The 17,386-nt window shown below is 39.4% G+C and overlaps 1 protein-coding gene across 7 annotated transcripts in view; it reads left to right on the top strand.

Moving 5' to 3' along the window:
• The window catches only part of BCAS3 (BCAS3, microtubule associated cell migration factor), a 312,898-nt gene that overhangs the window by 7,696 nt on the left and 287,816 nt on the right, over nt 1–17,386 (top strand). For all 7 annotated transcript variants that reach the window (XM_021415884.1, XM_021415890.1, XM_021415885.1 and 4 more), the window contains exons 6-7: nt 8,714–8,795; nt 15,462–15,534. In XM_021415884.1, coding sequence (XP_021271559.1) covers nt 8,714–8,795; nt 15,462–15,534 — 155 coding nt within the window. The remainder of the gene's footprint in view (nt 1–8,713; nt 8,796–15,461; nt 15,535–17,386) is intronic.

The raw sequence follows: 17,386 nt of genomic DNA, 5'->3' as shown, positions 1-17,386 counted from the left end.
TTTTAATTTTATTAAAGTCTATGTGTGCATATGGGTTTGATTTTATGCTGTCATACACACCCTGCAGTTTGTGTTTCAGAATGGTTTATGAGCACATGGTCTTAATTTGGGGAATTTCCCCCAAATTTCTTGAACTATAGAATAAAGTTTAATACAGTAGGTCATAAAATTCTTAACTTAAAAAAAAATATCGCTCGTAACACCTTGTCCTTCAAAATAATGTACTGAGGATGGAGTTCTTTCTCTTCATAAAATGTAAGGCCTTTTTGAAACATATATATTTTTGTGTTATGTAATGGTTAGCTGCGTAAAAAATGTTTATGTACCAGTAGCTTAGATGGTAAAACAGAAAACGCTCTTATTCTGTACACCAAAACCTAGGCATGTCTAATTGAGCTTCCTAGGGTGTGTGAGAGCTGCCTTTTTCCCCTCTTCATCTTGCGTGTTGTTAGCTGGAGCTGAGGAAGAAAAGGTGCTGAGCTTTTGCATTTGAAGGAGGATTTAATAGAAAGAAGGGCCTAGTATACTTTTAACAGTAATAAAGTATAATTTAGGAACTTCTGTCTGCTTGTATGTCTTGAGAAACTGTGGCTAAATCTGACTTTCCTGGCTTTATTTTTGGGTTGTTTTTGCATTTTATCATTTTGGAGCAGAAAAGTGCGTGATGTAGCAAAGCTAGCTTGTTGCTTGCTCACTCTATTTTTTTTAATCCGGCTTCTACTAGAATTAATTTAAATACTAAAAATTATTGTACAGTACAAATTTAGTTTTCTACAACGTTTTGAACACTGATCAGTTTTCTTAATAATGTACAGATTATTAAACAGATTATTAAAACGGTTCAGAAACGCATTGCTTTGTTCTTCAAAGTGTGTTACAGAAAACAAACATTAGGTGTCAGTAAGATACTGAGCTAAGAGAGGAAACAGAACTTCAGCAGCACTCAGAGTTACTCTGCAAGTTGATCAGTTAGTTAGAAGGCAGTGAGTAGTCACTTAGATTTAAGCTAAAGAATTTTTGCACAACAGCTCAGTTTATCCTGCTGCAATATTGTCCACGCACATGTTTTCTGAAAAATGCATGGGATACCTTGTGTTGGCGCTGGACTTGTTCTGGCCACCATATGATCATAAGAGCTCTGTGTTTAGCACTCATAGGTGATGTTTCATTTTGTTTTCTGTGTGTGCCCTTACTTTGTGGTTAGGTGAGAGTTCTGTGCATCCCTCTTAAGTGGCTTTCTGTGTCAAAATGAAAGTGTGTCTTTGTGAAAGCTATCTGTATCAATGCTCTTGAGAAATTCACTGTGAGATGGCGTCTTACGTGTATAAAGAAAGCAAGAGTGAAAGAAGCAGCGCGTCTCATTTCTTTGATACATGAACAGATTACCTCAGTGTAACCTGGTCCGCATTAACTGCCTGCGTTTGAGCACTTACCCCATGGTTCACTGCAGTAAGCATGAAATAATTTGATGGATCTTACTAACAAATGAGGAGTTGAACTACTTTACATTTATCCTGACTTATGTGGAGTAAGTGTGCTCCCTGGTCCTGACAGGTAGGCAGCACGAGGTAACTTACCTGTGTTTCCCTGTGGGAAAGGTCTCCTTTTTTTTTTTCTTCCTGTGTCTGAATGTGCCACAGGAGGGGCGATGGGATTCCTGATGTGAGCTTTTTCAGAAGGGTTGCTGGTCAGTGCAGCCAGGTTGTTTTTTCCCAGTGTGTTTCACTTCATCGTAATTCCTACGTTTTGATAGTATTTAATCTTTTAGGATCAATAAAGAAAATGAAATTGCAAGAAACTTATTGTAGTTCATGTTTTGCAGAGGTGTTTTTCATGAGTGGGAGAAAGTCTGAAGTGGAAGACAATTGCAACTATGGAAATATTGTACCATTTATCTTACGAATGTGAGCTGTAGGGACAGCACGTTGCTTTGTCAGCCCTTATTTGTTTAACCTGTGAAATCAGGAAAGCACATCCAAAGGGGGAAGCTTCGTCTCGTGCCGTGCTGCAGTTCGTATGTGTTGGTGTAATGCCAGTGCTGGAATGGATCCGTCGTTAGTGGCGCGGTCTTGGATAGCTTCTCAGATTGATAGTCTTTGCCATCAGTTTTTAAATATCTTCTCAGATCGTGTGTATCTGATAAGCTTGGAGGTAACACAGCCTGTATTTATCCACGTTTGTGTTTCTCCATCTATTTTTTTCCTTTCTTGGACTAAGTAAAAGAAAATCTGGCAGTTAAATGACTGACTTAATAGTTAGGGTGTATCTGACAGCACTTCTTTGTGTCCTTTGGTACTATACAAATGTATCTTTTCTTCTTGATCTTGGTGAGTACTTAGCTCATTATTACACAACATTATTCCAGTTATTAAGAATAAAGTAGAACCTCCTTAGTTTAAAAACCTTTCAATCTGAAAGAGCAACAATTTGACGTTTCTAAGGAAATCTACTCCGTGAGGCTATTATCTGTAGCATTGTGCTATTTATTCGTACAATTGAACCTCTATTCAGCACTTAATAAAATAATGTGTTGCAGGCAGCCCGGTTTGTGTCTGAGTGATTATGAAGTGTTTATGACAGCTCCTAAGCTGACACTCGCCGTAATGGTGTTACATTGACTTCTGAACACCTCGCAGACTGCCTCCAGGAGTGTGTGGCTCTTTGCAGTCTGAGTGCTTTCACATTAACATCTCCTTGGAGTAAGATCTTTGACTACAGAAGTGTTACTTGCAAATGGAAGATACCATTAGGGCTGCTTCAAAGGGCTGGAATAATGTTTGGACTGCTGGGTGCTGAAGTAACGGCTGGGGTTTTGAAGTGCAGCGTCTCAATCTGTATTGCATAAGAAGCGGAAGGTGTCCATCCAAGCGACTTTTCTTTGATCTTTGTTTTGAAATGGGGGTGGGAAGGTTAAAAGTGCTCTTAAAATATGCCTCGCTAAGTGGGGAGAAATCTGGGAATATACAAAAGTATGAGTAGAAGTTCCTATTTGATAATTGTGCCGTGTGCTTTCTTGTTTTATTTGGACTTTGTTTTTCCCTCGCTCCTAGTTTCATGTTTCAAATACAGTTGGAACTGGTTGCTGCCTAATGTGGTTTCCAAGTATCTGTTCTAGATGTTCCTGCTCAGCGAAACTCATGTTGGCTGCTTTTGTGGCAGATAATTTTTTTTTCATTGTGTGCTGGAAGTTTCAGAAGTAGAAAATCATCTTAACTTAATGGTTCATATTACAATTAAAAAACAAAACAAAACCCAACTATGAAGCTCGGGTTGAATAAAGTAGAAATTGCCAAAGGGACCTCTGATAATAGTGGCAGCTATGTATATAGTGATCTGCAAGAAATTAAGAAATTTTCTGTTTCTACACTCATTAAGTGTAGAAACTGATGGTGGTTTTTCACTGATGTCATAACCTGCACTTGCGGGAGAAAAAGAAAAGCACATACAAAAAACCTGGGAGCGCCGCGGAGGGAGGTGTTGAAGGAGACCAAGCAGCGTTTCATGGAGCTGTCCTTGGATGGGGTCAGGGCTGAGATGAAGGCTCATGAAGGCAATTTGTACCCACGTTCTGCCTGTGTCCAGTACTGTCTGTGCTATTCTTGTCTTTGTGCAGAAATGAAGCCATTAAAAGAAACAAGAACTATCTCCCAAATTAGAATTTTACAGGGAGCCTGCAGTCTGATCGTGCTAAAGCTCCGTGACATGTATAACAAATACAGTGAGAATATTAAGGACGCTGTAACCATTACTAAGCTTTCATTGCTTTTTAAATTCAATTTGTATTGTCATAATTTTAAATGGTAGATACAATTGGGTCACTTGAGTAGACTTGTGTAACGCTCTACACATCTAAGTTCTCATAATTTATAGATCATCAGATGTTTTGGATGAGAAGGGTGATTGCTTAAATTCCTAAAACAAAATAAGAATTGTCTTTTTATTTTAGGCTCTTTCTCACTCTCTCAGTAGCAAGGTGACTAGTAGGACTCTGTCTCAGCAGGATTATGTCCAACAGCATTTTGTGGTGGTATCAGTCATTGCTTATTAGCCCGTTACATTCCTGTATTAAAGGTATATACTTGGAATTTAAAGCTGTAACAAAAGAACAAACAAATTAATGCTGATCTTCCCTGTGCCTTGTGACATTTTATTAATATACAATCAGTTTACTTCTCCACTGTTGCACAGTAGTTCAAGCATTGGGTTTCAAACTTTGCTTCTGTATGTTTGGCTATTTTCACCATGTGAAAACCATTTTCTGTGGTTGGAAACTATGAGTTATCCTTAGTGTGAACAAAACTTTCTTTGTTCTGGTTTTTTTTTTTATTATTATTAATGGGTGCAAACTGGTGTGCTCCAAACAATAAAGCTCTGTCATCAAAAATTAAACAGTGCTCCAGATTTCTGGTAGGCTGTGTTTTAAGCAGTAATTCAAAATGTCCACGTGAAGGAGAGGGTTCATCTTCCTCTTCCAGTCTGTCCTTGTTGGGAGTGAGCGATGAAGACTTCACTGGGGGCTGCATTTCGGATCGCCGTGTTCTTTGCTTGCAGCCTCCCACGTAGGTCTGTGGCTTGTGGTCTGATTCTGGGCGCTGCAGAAGCCGAAATGTGCTATCGGACCAGCTTGGAGCCGTCATCTTGGATCCACTCTTTCACAGAACGAGTACCTGACGCTGCTTTTATAGCATAATATTCAATTCTTGAAACCTGTTTGGAAATATTCTTGGCTTGTGGAATGGGAAAGAAAAACTTTTAAGAGCTTTGAAAGCTGCCACAGGGACTCGCTACTTAGTTGGATGAAATCCAAAATGGCAGCCGCAGCCTACTTTCTTCACAGGTGCTTTTTGAAGAATTTAAAGCTCTGTTTTCAGTTCATGAAGTCTATTTATATTTTGTCTATGCTTATGAGACTGTGGGGCTCGAGGGTCTGGTAACGAGGGACGTGGAGCCTTTTACCTTAGACTTGCCAGCCCACATCTTGCCCAAACTGGAGGTGACAAAGCTGTTGGCCATTCAGCAGTGGGGCTTGGCATTTGTTAAATGTAGTTATTTGTCATGCTTTGGTTCTTAGTGGAATGAGTGTCCTGTTTGAGGGACAGGTTGGCTGTCATTGTCAGCTGCCTCAGGAATGAGATAAGGCCTGAAGTGGCAGGAAGATCAGGATACAATGTATTAATACAGTGTATTTTTCAGTGCCCAGCAAACCAAAGGGGCAACCAAGTATTTCATAGTTTATGGCATATGGTGGAGTCCAATGACTTCCATGAATTTCTGTTCCTGTTGAACGGTTAAGGACATAAGATTAAAAAATAAAAATGAAATCCTTGCAAAAACAGTTACGTTACGATAGATTCCTAAGTAGTGGTGCTATAATCTGATCCGTGTTGTGGTGTGATGTGCAGATTTCTTGTTATCTCTTTTGCTGCCTTTTAGAATGACTTCTTCTGTACAAAGGAGATGTCAGAGGTTGGGTGGCATCTTGGATTTTCATTGCTCAGTCTACAATGGGAACTTATCTTAAAATTTCCTCTTTTTTGGTACCCACTGTATAACCTGCTGAGTACACGAACTGTGCAGATGACTGAGCTCACCTGAACTTGAATTTATGCATAGTGTCCTCTTCCCTGGGGAAGGGCCCTGTGAAGGCCGAGAGGAAGGGATGTGTTGCATTGCAGCAACAACACAGAGTTAGGAGCTTAATACTTAGAACCTTTGTCACCAGCTGATTCCCATGGCTTTGGCTGGTCTGTTCATCTTTTCTTTCTGTTATTTTCCACCAGTACAAAATAGTGAAATAGTTATCTTTCAAGTAATGAATATCATTTTTTTTAAAAAGTAAGAATTATATCCATGAAAAGAGCTGGCTCGGATTTTGGTGTTAGATGTTAAGGTACAAAGAAACTTCATTTGTATTTATACGTTTTCAGGGCTTTCTGTGAAAATCTCAGCTTTAAGCTCTGCCAGATCTTGGCATCCACAGGTTAAATAAACACTCTCTGGAGTTCAGTATATTTAAGAGCAGAAACTCGGTTAAGCAGGTTTGGCCTTCTTAGTGTATCTTACTTTTGGGACTATAACTTCATTTGAAGTAGATTGGAGTTAGAGCCAATGTGCTGGCATGCTTAAAAAGGAGGTGACTAAATTGGGCTAGATTACTGTAGATGAATCACTTCTTCCATGCTTTTGTTATGCTAGTTCGTTTCCCTCTTGTTTTCATTCATAGCCATTGATGTGTGTACACATGTGAAACAGCATTTTCATGATTTTGGGAAAAAACCTTTAATTGCCAGTAATAATAGTTTCAAAGCCTTCTTTTTTTCTTCTTCTCCATTTCCTCCTTTCTTCTTTCATAGTGCTGCTGTGTTCTGATGATCAGAAAACCTGTTCTTTTCATCTCTTTATCTCTCTCATTTTCTGCCGCGCTCTACTTTTTTTTTCCAAGTTGTCTTCTCTGGTTGCAGAGGTGCTTCCCTCGCCCACATTTCAAACTCGTGATCTCTTAAAAACAGTCAACGATCTGTACTTTTTATATCTGATCTAGGATCTGATCAGTGAGGTTCTCAGAGCAGAGGCCTCTAGCTGTCCCAGAGGGAGAATTCAACTTGGTTTTGCAGAAGCTGGAGTGCTGCAGTGTTGTATGTTGTTCAGGTGCTGCTGCTCACCGAGAGAGGAGAGTGTGTGATGATACCAATATCAGCCTACTAAAATAAGAGCAGAATAGACTAAGAGATTAGCTCTCATATTGATTACAGTTTTAAAACTGTTTTGTTCATCAGGAATAATTCTAATCTCATCATTGGCGCTAATTGATGCTGGTGTGGAACTGCTAGCTGCATGCAAAATCTGAAATGGCAAAGAAAGGTATTTCCCCAATTATAGCTTGAATATTGTTCTAGGCTTACTGTGTTTACTTAGCATTTACTGAATGGTCAGCCATCTCTGTATCAATAGTGTTTTCAGAATATTCTTAGAGAAGAAGTGCTTGAGTGGGGTAAGCTTCCTTCTGTCCCCATTGTCTAAAGCAATGATGGTAAATAAAGACCTGGAGTTCGGTTTGGCAGTGAGCTAAGGGCCTGAGGTAACTATGCTTCAAACAGTAGCAGTATTTTAACTTCTTGAACGTGTGAGCTGAAGTGCAGAAAGAAATGGGAACAACTATGAAATGACATTTCAAAAAGCTAACTTGGATTTATAGTCCAGTAATTCATAAGAACCTTGTTTCAAATTGTGTTCATTTCTGATATTCTAAGCTGCTTGCTTGGCAAAACTCTATGCCAACATGTTTGCTACATTCTTAACCTCCTTCTGTCTGTTTTAAGTTGTTGGTTGTTTGGAAAAGAGCTTCATAATGGTTGGCATTTCCCTCAAGTTTGCCGTTCTGTATTGGATCCGTTACCAGGCAGTTATGAAAATGCGTTCTGACTGACCACTTAGAGGAAGTCTGGACATTTTTCTTAACTACCTCTGATTTAATCTTTTCAAGATTGCCATTAGTGACAAACTTAATTAGTTTGATCCCTCTACTGTTATGAAACATAATTTTCACACCTGCCGAGTATGGAATATATGTATGCATCAAATTCTCTGAACTTTTACTGCCAATTTTTTTTTTTTTTTTTTTTAAGAAACACACGCTCTGCAGAATAAATGCTTGTGTTCCATAGCACTTGAGGTTTTGTTAGTTGGAGCCATCAGTCGACTTCAAGTGTAGTTTCTTCTGAAACATGTAGACATTAATGGCACATGGAGCTAGGATCTCGTTCACACACAAGACCCATGTTTCTGGGAGCAGGCCGTCTTTGTTCCTATACAGTGTTATTGAAGACTTCTAGATATATTCATGTTTAGAGAAATTGTGGATGGTTGGTTAGAAAGGCGATGTCTTTTCTGCCTACTTATCGTATGCTGTTAAATTTTAATTCAGCTTGACTGATTTCAAATGGAAATTGCTCAGTAAGTAGGAAGAGAGAACACAAACTTGCACCATCTCTGGCACACTTCTCATTCCTCTGGTCTGGGCCTTCCCTTACCACCAAAGTTGCTGTTCATCTAAAGCAAGTCCAACAAATAAGATTTTCGTATCAAAAATAGGCTAAGGAAGTTGGTTAAGTGAGTGCAATATGCTAGTACGGGTTTTATTGTGTTAGATTCGGTGTTTAGTCTGGTGTTACCAAAGAAATAAATCACAAACCTGGATTTGTCAGTTTTTCAAGGAAAATTGCACATTGGAAAGCTTGTTGGGTGGGCATGTCATTATCCTGCCCCTATGAGAGATATCACTTGTTGGAGGGAGAAAAGAATTTTCAGAACATTTCTGAACTAAACTTTTGCCTAGATGTGTCTGTCTCTTGGGAATCGTGTCTGTTGTCAGTATGTGTCCATTGCATTCCGGGCTTGTGCTCTAAAGAGTTTCACCTGTTGAATAAAACAGCAGCCACCCTAATTAAGATGCAGATTTCAATACTCAGTAGCTTAGTGGGAATCCAGTCTATTTTTCTACGCTGCTGTGGCTTTCTAACCATCACTTGTGTTCTCATTGTTTGGGTGTTGAGTGTTTGAGATTTATGGAAAAGACATCTGTATGGCAATTTGACCTTGAGAGAGCTGACTATGGAACAGAACAGTATTTTGTGTGTGTGCATATGTATATATATTTTTATATGTGTATATGTATATATTTACATTGTACATTCATATTCTGTATGTTTTGCAGATCAGTGGTGAAGCTCAGGAGCTCTTTTCTGTCCGCCATGGTCCAGTTCGAGCTGCACGGATCTTACCAGCTCCACAAATCAGTAAGTATATTTTCAAATGGCTCATAAAATAATTCAGTATGCTTAATTACATTATCTAATTTTTGCTTGAGCAGGAGAATATACAAGACATTTTTATATAAGATTGCGCTTTATAAAGAGCAGACAAGAGTTAAAGTTTGTTATGGGCTAAAGTTGTTTAAAGTGAAATAATTCACAAGATTTTTGTGCCTTTTGTGCTGTTCATGGGAGCACTGCCTGATTTCTGATGAGCTATGATTATTTGCTGATGTTTGTCATCAAATGATGAATGTCTGTGCCTGAGGAAAAAAGAGGAGTTGATGGGATTGAAGTAATCAAAGTTCCTACAAGTTTTTTTTTTTTTTCTCACGATAGTAAAATAGTGGTTTTTGATTTTCAGTCAGCAAGTTACACTTGCTTATTCTTTTTCTCTCCCTAAATGGCATATATTTAGCATTTGACAATGATATTTGTTACATTAGAAAACTATTCAAATTAGCTCATATTAAATTAAGTTAAACCTTTTAAAAACATGTTTTGGTCTCTTTTTACATGGCTTGGTTTAAATAAATCTTTGATTGAAAGTACATGAATGTATCATTGACCAGTATTTGGAATCAGATAAAAGTAAAGCTGTAATAAGAGGCCTTAGATAACTAACACATGAGCTTTAATGATTCAAAATAAAAGGAATTTGTAAAGGAGAAGCTGATTACCATCAGTAGGCTGAAGCGCTATTTTTACTGTAAAGCTGTAAAAAGGGAATTATTGAAAGTGGGGCTCTCTGGATGGATTTGGCACGTTCCTAGAAGCTGATCTTAGTTTGTGATAAGGAACTCATTCCCAGGTGTGAAAGGAAAGCTTATGGTTTTAACGTGGTAGCTTTACAGTAGCAGAACTTAATAGTTTGTCAACTATTCTGTTAAAATACTGTAGTCTTTTGATGTTAGATTCTCTGCTGCATCATGTGCTTCACAGCATAATGAAGCGTTGTTTCAAAAGAGTTATTTCATGCAGGCTTATTGCAAAGGAAACCGCTGATCTGATGTAACGGGTTACAGGCGCTCCCGGTAGCCGCAGCGTGGGGCAGTGCCTGGAGCTGGCCCTGTGTGCACTGCCTGCTCTGGTCCAGCAGGGCTGGGTGAGGCTCTGTGCCATGCTGGGCAGTTCAGTGGCTCCTGGGACTGCTCTGGCCTGGCTGCAGCCCTGCAGCATTGTGTCTGAGCTAACAAAGCAGAAAGCCTGCCCCTGCCCTGCATTGCAGCACTCTGGTGCGATCGTGGTGTGGCTGGTCTGCAGGCTGGAGAGGGTGTCCATAAAGAATTGAGAGCTTGCTGTAAATAACACTGCAAAATGTAGGCACTTGCTCTTCTCTGTGGACCTGCTATATATCACCCACAAAATTTAGGGTCATGAATGGTGAGAGAATTTCTGTTTCCGATTCCTCTGAGGTTCACCCTTGAGGTGACTAAAGCATAAGTAATTGGATGTAGCAGTTGCCACTTTCAGCCTTTTCCACGGTTCTGCAGTAATACTGTGTTCTAGGTGAGTGTCTCCAGCCTCTTTCTTCCATCACACTGGGCACACGTTGCCAGGTCATGAGGCAGCAGGGGCACAGTGGCTGGGGAGAAAGAAAAGGGCTTTTGTCATTGGGATAGAAATGATATGAAGTTTGTATGTTGTTAAGGTTTCTGACTTGAGTATTCCTAGATTTGCATTGTGGTTCGTTGGTTTTTCTTTTTTTTTTTACTCGTGTGTTTTCTGTTAGCATTTCTGTGATACTTATAAAAACGACACCAGTTTTATGTTGTATGTTCTTTGACTAAAGAAGTCACTAAAAAGTTTCAGAACATTTCTAGTATTTAATTTTTTTTTTTTCCTTTCTGGAGTAGTATTGCTTTCTGAAGTGAGTTAGTGCTGTGGTCTGCCATTTTTCATTAGTTAACTGAGGTCACGTTAAAATATCTTGGCCAACTACCTGCTTTGTGCCTTGTGCTATTCCATTTGTTAGGATAGGCTTGTTTAGCTTGAAAGTCAATCAAGAACATAGTGCCTCTTAGTTAGGGAAGTCCAAAGCCTAACATGGGAATGGCACTGTGTGTGGTAATCCATGGTTCGAGGGTGCACGATGGCAGGACGCTGTGTTAAAGTTCAGATCAGTCATTATCTGTAAGAGCCTATTTCTCTAAAAGAGCATTATTAAAATAAATCCCTCCAGTGAACTGAATTAATTTATTGCCCTTTTCTAAATGATGCCACTTGCAGAAAAGATGATACCATAGTGCTACATCTTGCAATGAATTTGATTGTTTAGTCAAGTTGGCTGATAGGGAAAAAAATAGAGCTAAGAAAGGAAAGAAAAGAAGAAATCAGAGGTATTGTCTGAAACATCAATGACCAAAGGGAACCTTATGGACAAAGATTTGAAGACTAGAGTCGGCCTGAAAAACTAAAATTAGCTAGGACACAGACTAGGTCTGAAGTTCAAAATCTAAAGCAGGTAAAAGTTCAAATTCTGTGGAAGATTGATCTCTGCAATGTACTGCTTACGTATTTGATTTTGTTAAAATAAAATTTGAACCTCAAAAGCTGACTCGACTTTGTGTGCAGGTATACTTAAAAGAACTATAATATTAAGAAGAACTATAATATTAAGGCTGCCTTCTAAGGGGATGCAGATGTGAGTCTTACAGATGTTCAACCACTTGGGTGGCTTGGTGGTTTTAAGTCCCAAAGGCCAAAATAATTGCATAGGATGTACGGTGGAGGAACTAGCCCTACGAGCTGAACAAGCAGTAGCAATTTGTAGCTGGGTTTATGTTGGTGTAACTGGGTCATGCAGGTGTGCATTCAAGTTTGGCTGTTTTCTAACTGTTACGTATATTGTTATGGTGTAATGAATGTTAATGTTGGTGGATTATAGAAATTACAGAACAGAGTTCTGAAGTAGAGGAGTAACCCTTTTTATAGATGCCATTGGGAAGAATTGCAGAGCACAGCATTTTAAAATACTGATTCCTTTGGAGTTGTGTGGACTGACCCATGCTCCCATTTCAGTTCTGGTCACATCGTATTGATACTTTAGACCAGCAGACCTGAAACTTTCACCATGTTAGACTGCTATGCCTTTTAATTTTTTCAAACAAGATTCGATCAAATAAAATTCTTCCATCTGTCTTCAATTAACGTATGACTCCAGAAACTTTGATCTCTAACAAATGTTTCAAAGTCGTCTTTTATTTTTTCATGCAGAAATGACTTAGTTGTCCAAGAATAAAGCCGTTGTGTTTTGCAGAAGAAAAAACAAATTTTTATCAGCGTGTGCAGCTCTGCCTCTTTGACCAGAATCTTTGATGCTGACACTGAATTTTGAACCACTGTTGTTTATTAGGCAGCGGGTGCTGACATTCAGCTGCAGGGGCAGGGGGCTGTAGGGTGATAATGTCAGGGGGATGCAGGAAACAGATCTGCTGCTGCAGGTATTGGGGGGGTACGCTGATGCTTGAAGTATCTGGGTGATGCTGGAAGTGGAGGGAGATACAGTGATATAGTCTGGAACACAGGTCCTAAAGGAGAACCTGAAGGGCTGGGACTAGGACAGCAGTCATAGCCCTGTATTTTTCCTTCTTCTGAATGGAAGAAGCAAAACAGGGAGTGAAAGCCACAGGTGGTGAGTGCCAGCCATGTGGCTTAGTGCATTCCCAGGTACTGCTGAGGTCGGGCACGGCTGGAAATGCAACCCAATTTTCAAGCAACAAATAAAAGGGCTCTGATTGAGCAGGAGATGCACTGCGTTGTTGAATTGTCTCAATCACTGGAATCTCGTACCAGAAAAATATACTCCATCATGCATGCATGCGTGCTATTGCTGAATAGGTCAGAATTTGACTTCTAAGCAGGGCATTTCTTGCTCAAGGGAAACGAGGGTGCTTCTCATAGTTTTTAATTGGCTTTTGAGCTCCTGTGAAAAGGAAGGGGTTTTCTTTGTATTTCCTCCGCAGGTGTTCTGTTGTTGTTACTGGCATTGCTGAGGGGCCGTGCAGGCCCAGGGATGTCAGCTTCCATCAGAAGTACAGTGCATAAGCTGCTTCGAGCTTATGTGTGGATAAACTTCTGACTTCATGAAGTTCTAAATGTTGATTTGGATGGAATGACATCTAACTGCGGACTTGATTTGCTTTCAGTTTCAAGTACACCAACTGAACTTAGATTTACTTTTTTAAATAAAGCACAGAGGATTTATCTAAATGGAGCTGGAGTTGCGGTGGTGCCTGTTTAGCAGGAAAAAAACAGTTTTCATTACTTTAATTGTGTGATTTGTCAGGATTTCCAGCTTTTTTTTTTCATAAATGCTGTAGTGTTATATGACAGAATTAAAAGGATTTAGAATAAAAGGAGTTTAAGAAAAAGACTTTGCAACAGGATTTCAATACTTTTTGTATTTGAGGGATTTAGCTGGCTGTTTTTCATTTCAATCATCCTGCTGCACTGGGTTAAACACTGTGTGGAGCAGGTGTGTACAACGTCAGTGTATTGCACATGCAAATAAACACAATTTTACAAATAAAGATTAATCCGCCACAACTTGGAAGATTAAATCCCAGCCCCGAACTAGACCGGGTTTGCTGACTCCATTAAGCGCCGCAGAGAGCAGCACATGGCGCTTTTTGCAATCTCGTGGACAGAACCGCTATTAACCTGATTTAATGCCCTGCAGAGTCCTCAAAATAATGATCCTTTCCTGGAGTATTAATATTTACATTCCGAAAGTATATAGTTAAGGTAGAAAATGAATTTTTAAAAAATGAGGGCTTTGGTCATCGCGGACTGGAACGGGCGTTCAAGCACCTGTTGTGCAAATTTTGCAAAGCTGTTCTGTGGGTCTTAATACCAGTATTCCTGTTTTGGGGCTGTTGGTTCCCTGTGCTTTCCACCACCTTTCTTACCCTTGATCCCTCTTCCTTGTTGTTTAACTTAGAACCAGACCTCAAGGGAACACAAATTTGTCTGTCTGATATATCCTAGTTTAAAAAAAAAGAAAAAAAAAAAGAAAGTGTGGTTAAATGCTTCAGGTAAACTCCTGGGACCACTTAAATCAATGTCAGAACTCCCGGTAGTCAGCGTTTCTCCATGAAGGCTGGAGAGCAGCGAGGTGAGCAGAAACAAACGGAGTTCAGCTGGTTCTTGTATCGCAGTAAACAAATTGGTTGCCAGATTCTTAAGAAGGCTGTATGTTTCATTTGTCAATTCACAGGTCAGTACATGCGGTACAGGTATGACTCATGAAAGACTTCGGAATAATAGGAATAAAAGGAAAATACATTTGGCTGTTTTAGGTGGCTTGTAAAGCTATTGTTGACGGTGAAATTATTGATGTGACCCATTTAACTTTGTAAATACCCCAACATGTAGGAGGGAAGCCTTCTCCTTGTGTAGATGAGAGTTCTGGACAGTTACAAATTAATTGCATGTACCCGAGTTATTAATAATTAACAGAGACTGTTATGTGAAAATGTATATTGTTAATTGTTGTGCCTTTCTGAATAATTGATTTGGTGCAGCTACACCAGTATCTGGGAGTTACTTTGGAACACTAATGTTCTTTGTAGATCAAAAGGTTTGATGTATAATGAAGACAAAAAAAAAAGTCCACACCTACAGATATAGATACAGATAGATAATTTAAAAGGCAAAGGCTGAAAGAAATTTGAGGAAATTCAGTGGTGATGGTGTTGCTCTATTTCTGTTTTTCAAGTTGGATGGATACACGCCCTGGAATTTAGTGAAACTTGATTACAAACAGATATTTTGTAATCTGTTTTATTTATGTTTACTTATCAATAAGGTGAAGTTTTCAAAACTTTTCAAGTCTCCTTTTAAGAAGGGCGATGCATTTAGTGGGATGACAGCTCTGGAGTCAAGGTGTAAGTGCAGTTGGGCTGCAGCTGCCCGCCCCTGGTGCCTAACGCTCAGGCAGAGCTGTGCCAGCTGTACCTGTGAAGCTCGGCTCCCAGGTACCTTATGTTGGCTGAGCTGTCACCTGGAGCGAGCAGCAGGCACAGCCTGGCTGCCAGCAGCAGCTGCAGGTTGCCTTCGTAGAGGCTGAAGTCGCTTGGTGCCATGACTGTTTTGAATTTAATCCTGTATTTTCTGAGACGTGTGGTGTGGGATGTCAGCACGGCCGTGCTTTGGGCAGACACCAGCAGCCTGGCTCGTAACACAGAGACACAAGGATGTCTGCTCTTCCACTCTCTTATTCTCCACTTACACCTCAGCAGATTAGACTGGAAACCAGCGTGAGAAACCCACATGGAGCTGGTGACAGTCTCCTTTCAGACAACTTCTGTAAAACAATGAACAGTTTGCAGATGTTACTTGTCATTTCTTACAGTTATAGAATTCTTTACCCCAACTGGAAGGAATAGAAAATAACTCCAAAATCCTGGCCGCATCTGTGCTACTCGTTTTGCTGCTCATTACTGTCTTCTTCAAGAACAGTTCTCCCACTGTTCGTTACCCTGCCTGTTATTTGTACTCCTATCACTAATCTTGCACAGGCTGTCGAGTTTTGCATTATATATTAAAAATTCTTCCAGTATAATGCCTCCCACCCCCTGTGCACAGGTACTATGAAAGGTGGCACAAACGATGTATGGTGACTTGCTTTTTTGCTTTCTCTCTTATTAGCTGCCCAGAAATGTGACAATTTTTCAGAGAAGCGACCTCTCCTTGGTGTGTGCAAAAGCATTGGATCTTCTGGGTAAGAATACTTTTGCGAATAAACTGACATCTAAATTGTAATGTCATCTGAAAACATAGAAGTAGAAAATTACATCTTGTAGCTCTGTTCTGTTTTTGCTCATGGGATAGCACTGCAAATTGCTTTTAAAATTGTTTTTTCAGTGTGTCAGCACACATTTGTATCTTACTTTGGCTGTATAAAAAGAGAAAAAATGAAGGTTCTTGATATAAAATAGATGACAAGCTATTTAGAGTTTATTTTGTTCTCGAGTAGTCACAAGTTTATGATCAGCCTTTTCTGATAATAATCCCAAAGAGTAGTTATTCAGAAGTGTCTGAAGCAACCTTCGTGTCTTGGAAAGCAATCGAAAGGTGCTTTCAAGCAGTGATCATGTTCTGAATGGATTACATGCACCAACCAATCTCAGTGTTACAGTCAGTTGCTGTTTGTTAGCAAAATCCGTGTTAAATCTACTTTGAGTTGGTAAATTAATTTAACAGTCTTGTTGTATGCTCTCTGGACAGTATTATTGCATCACTCATAACAAAGAGCCTTAAGATAGTTGTGTCTCTGTTAGATGCATTGTTCAGACAGTGCTAAGGATTTACACCTGTGCCTAATGGAAAATATTCGCTTTTCAAGGGTAATCCTCTACACCGAGGCAAAGGCTAAACAGTTGAAGTAAATCTTCTTACGACAGTAAGACTAATTCTGTGCCACGCTTTTTTTCAATTAAGAATTTAATCACTGTGGGTGTGAAGGATGACGATCAGGTCTCTGTACATTTCCTAAGGACTCTTCCTTGTGTCTTCCCGCTGTGTTGGACTAGAATATTAGTATTACACCTTTTAAATGTTTAAAACAGAAATCGCGTGGGTTAGAGAGGTGCAGTTTTTCTACATGAGAGTGCTTGTAACCAAGTCTCGCAACACAAAATCTGTTGTGCTGATACATTTAAACCTCATTGTCCCTACTGTACGGTGAATGAGATTGGACGTGGTTATGACGATGAGTCAACGTCTTTGCGAAGTGTACTTTCAAAAAAAACCCATTTCAGTAAGCACAGCCCCAATCCTGGTGTGGAGTGTCCTGCCCAGGACACGGGGTTGTCATTTATTAGATGAGGAAAATAGGACCCTCTGAAATGCTTGTGCTGCCTCACAGAGTCCTCTGGCTTGTTTCCATTCTGATTTCATCTGGGATGCTGTCATTACCATCTAAATTGGCTTTTCTGTGGCAGTCACTGATACAGATTCTATTTTCTGTAGCTCTTCTAGAAGGTGTTTTGAAATTGTTATTTTTTATGGATGAAAGCTGAGGAATAAATATATTTAGCAGCTGACTTATGGTAAAATCTTATGAAATTATTAGCTTCATTACCTTTTAGCAATTTCTGTACACGACCACCTTAAGAAAACCTGTGTTTTAAAGACCAATTAAATATATGTATATGCAGTACTATATGACAGATGAGCAATCATACTCAAATGAATTAATATCTTTTGTGATTTTAGAGAATCATGTGCATATATTAAAATGCATTAAATGTTTTGAGAAATTTAAAGATCTGCATCTATTAAAATTACATGAGGAAGTTTCAAGTGTTTAAGATGCTAAACCATTAAAGTAATATGAATCTGATAGAACGTAGTGCTGTGGATCTAGATATAAACTACCTTTTCATAATGGCATTTAATAGTATTTTATCTTTTAGGGCTATATCAATGAGATACTGACACGTTCGAGTTAGGAGCTGGGATTTCCTGGTTCTGACCACCAGTCTGCATTAGTGGTTACCGTCAGGAAATTCTTCTCTTTTCCTTTAGCTGTAAAGTAGCTTAACTATAGTGAGGAAAATAGGATAAAAATG

This window comes from Numida meleagris, chromosome 18, assembly GCF_002078875.1.
Source record: "Numida meleagris isolate 19003 breed g44 Domestic line chromosome 18, NumMel1.0, whole genome shotgun sequence".
In the NCBI taxonomy this organism is placed as follows: domain Eukaryota; kingdom Metazoa; phylum Chordata; class Aves; order Galliformes; family Numididae; genus Numida; species Numida meleagris.
The sequence above is the reverse complement of the archived record's forward strand: the minus strand, read 5'-3'. Positions and strand labels throughout refer to the sequence as shown.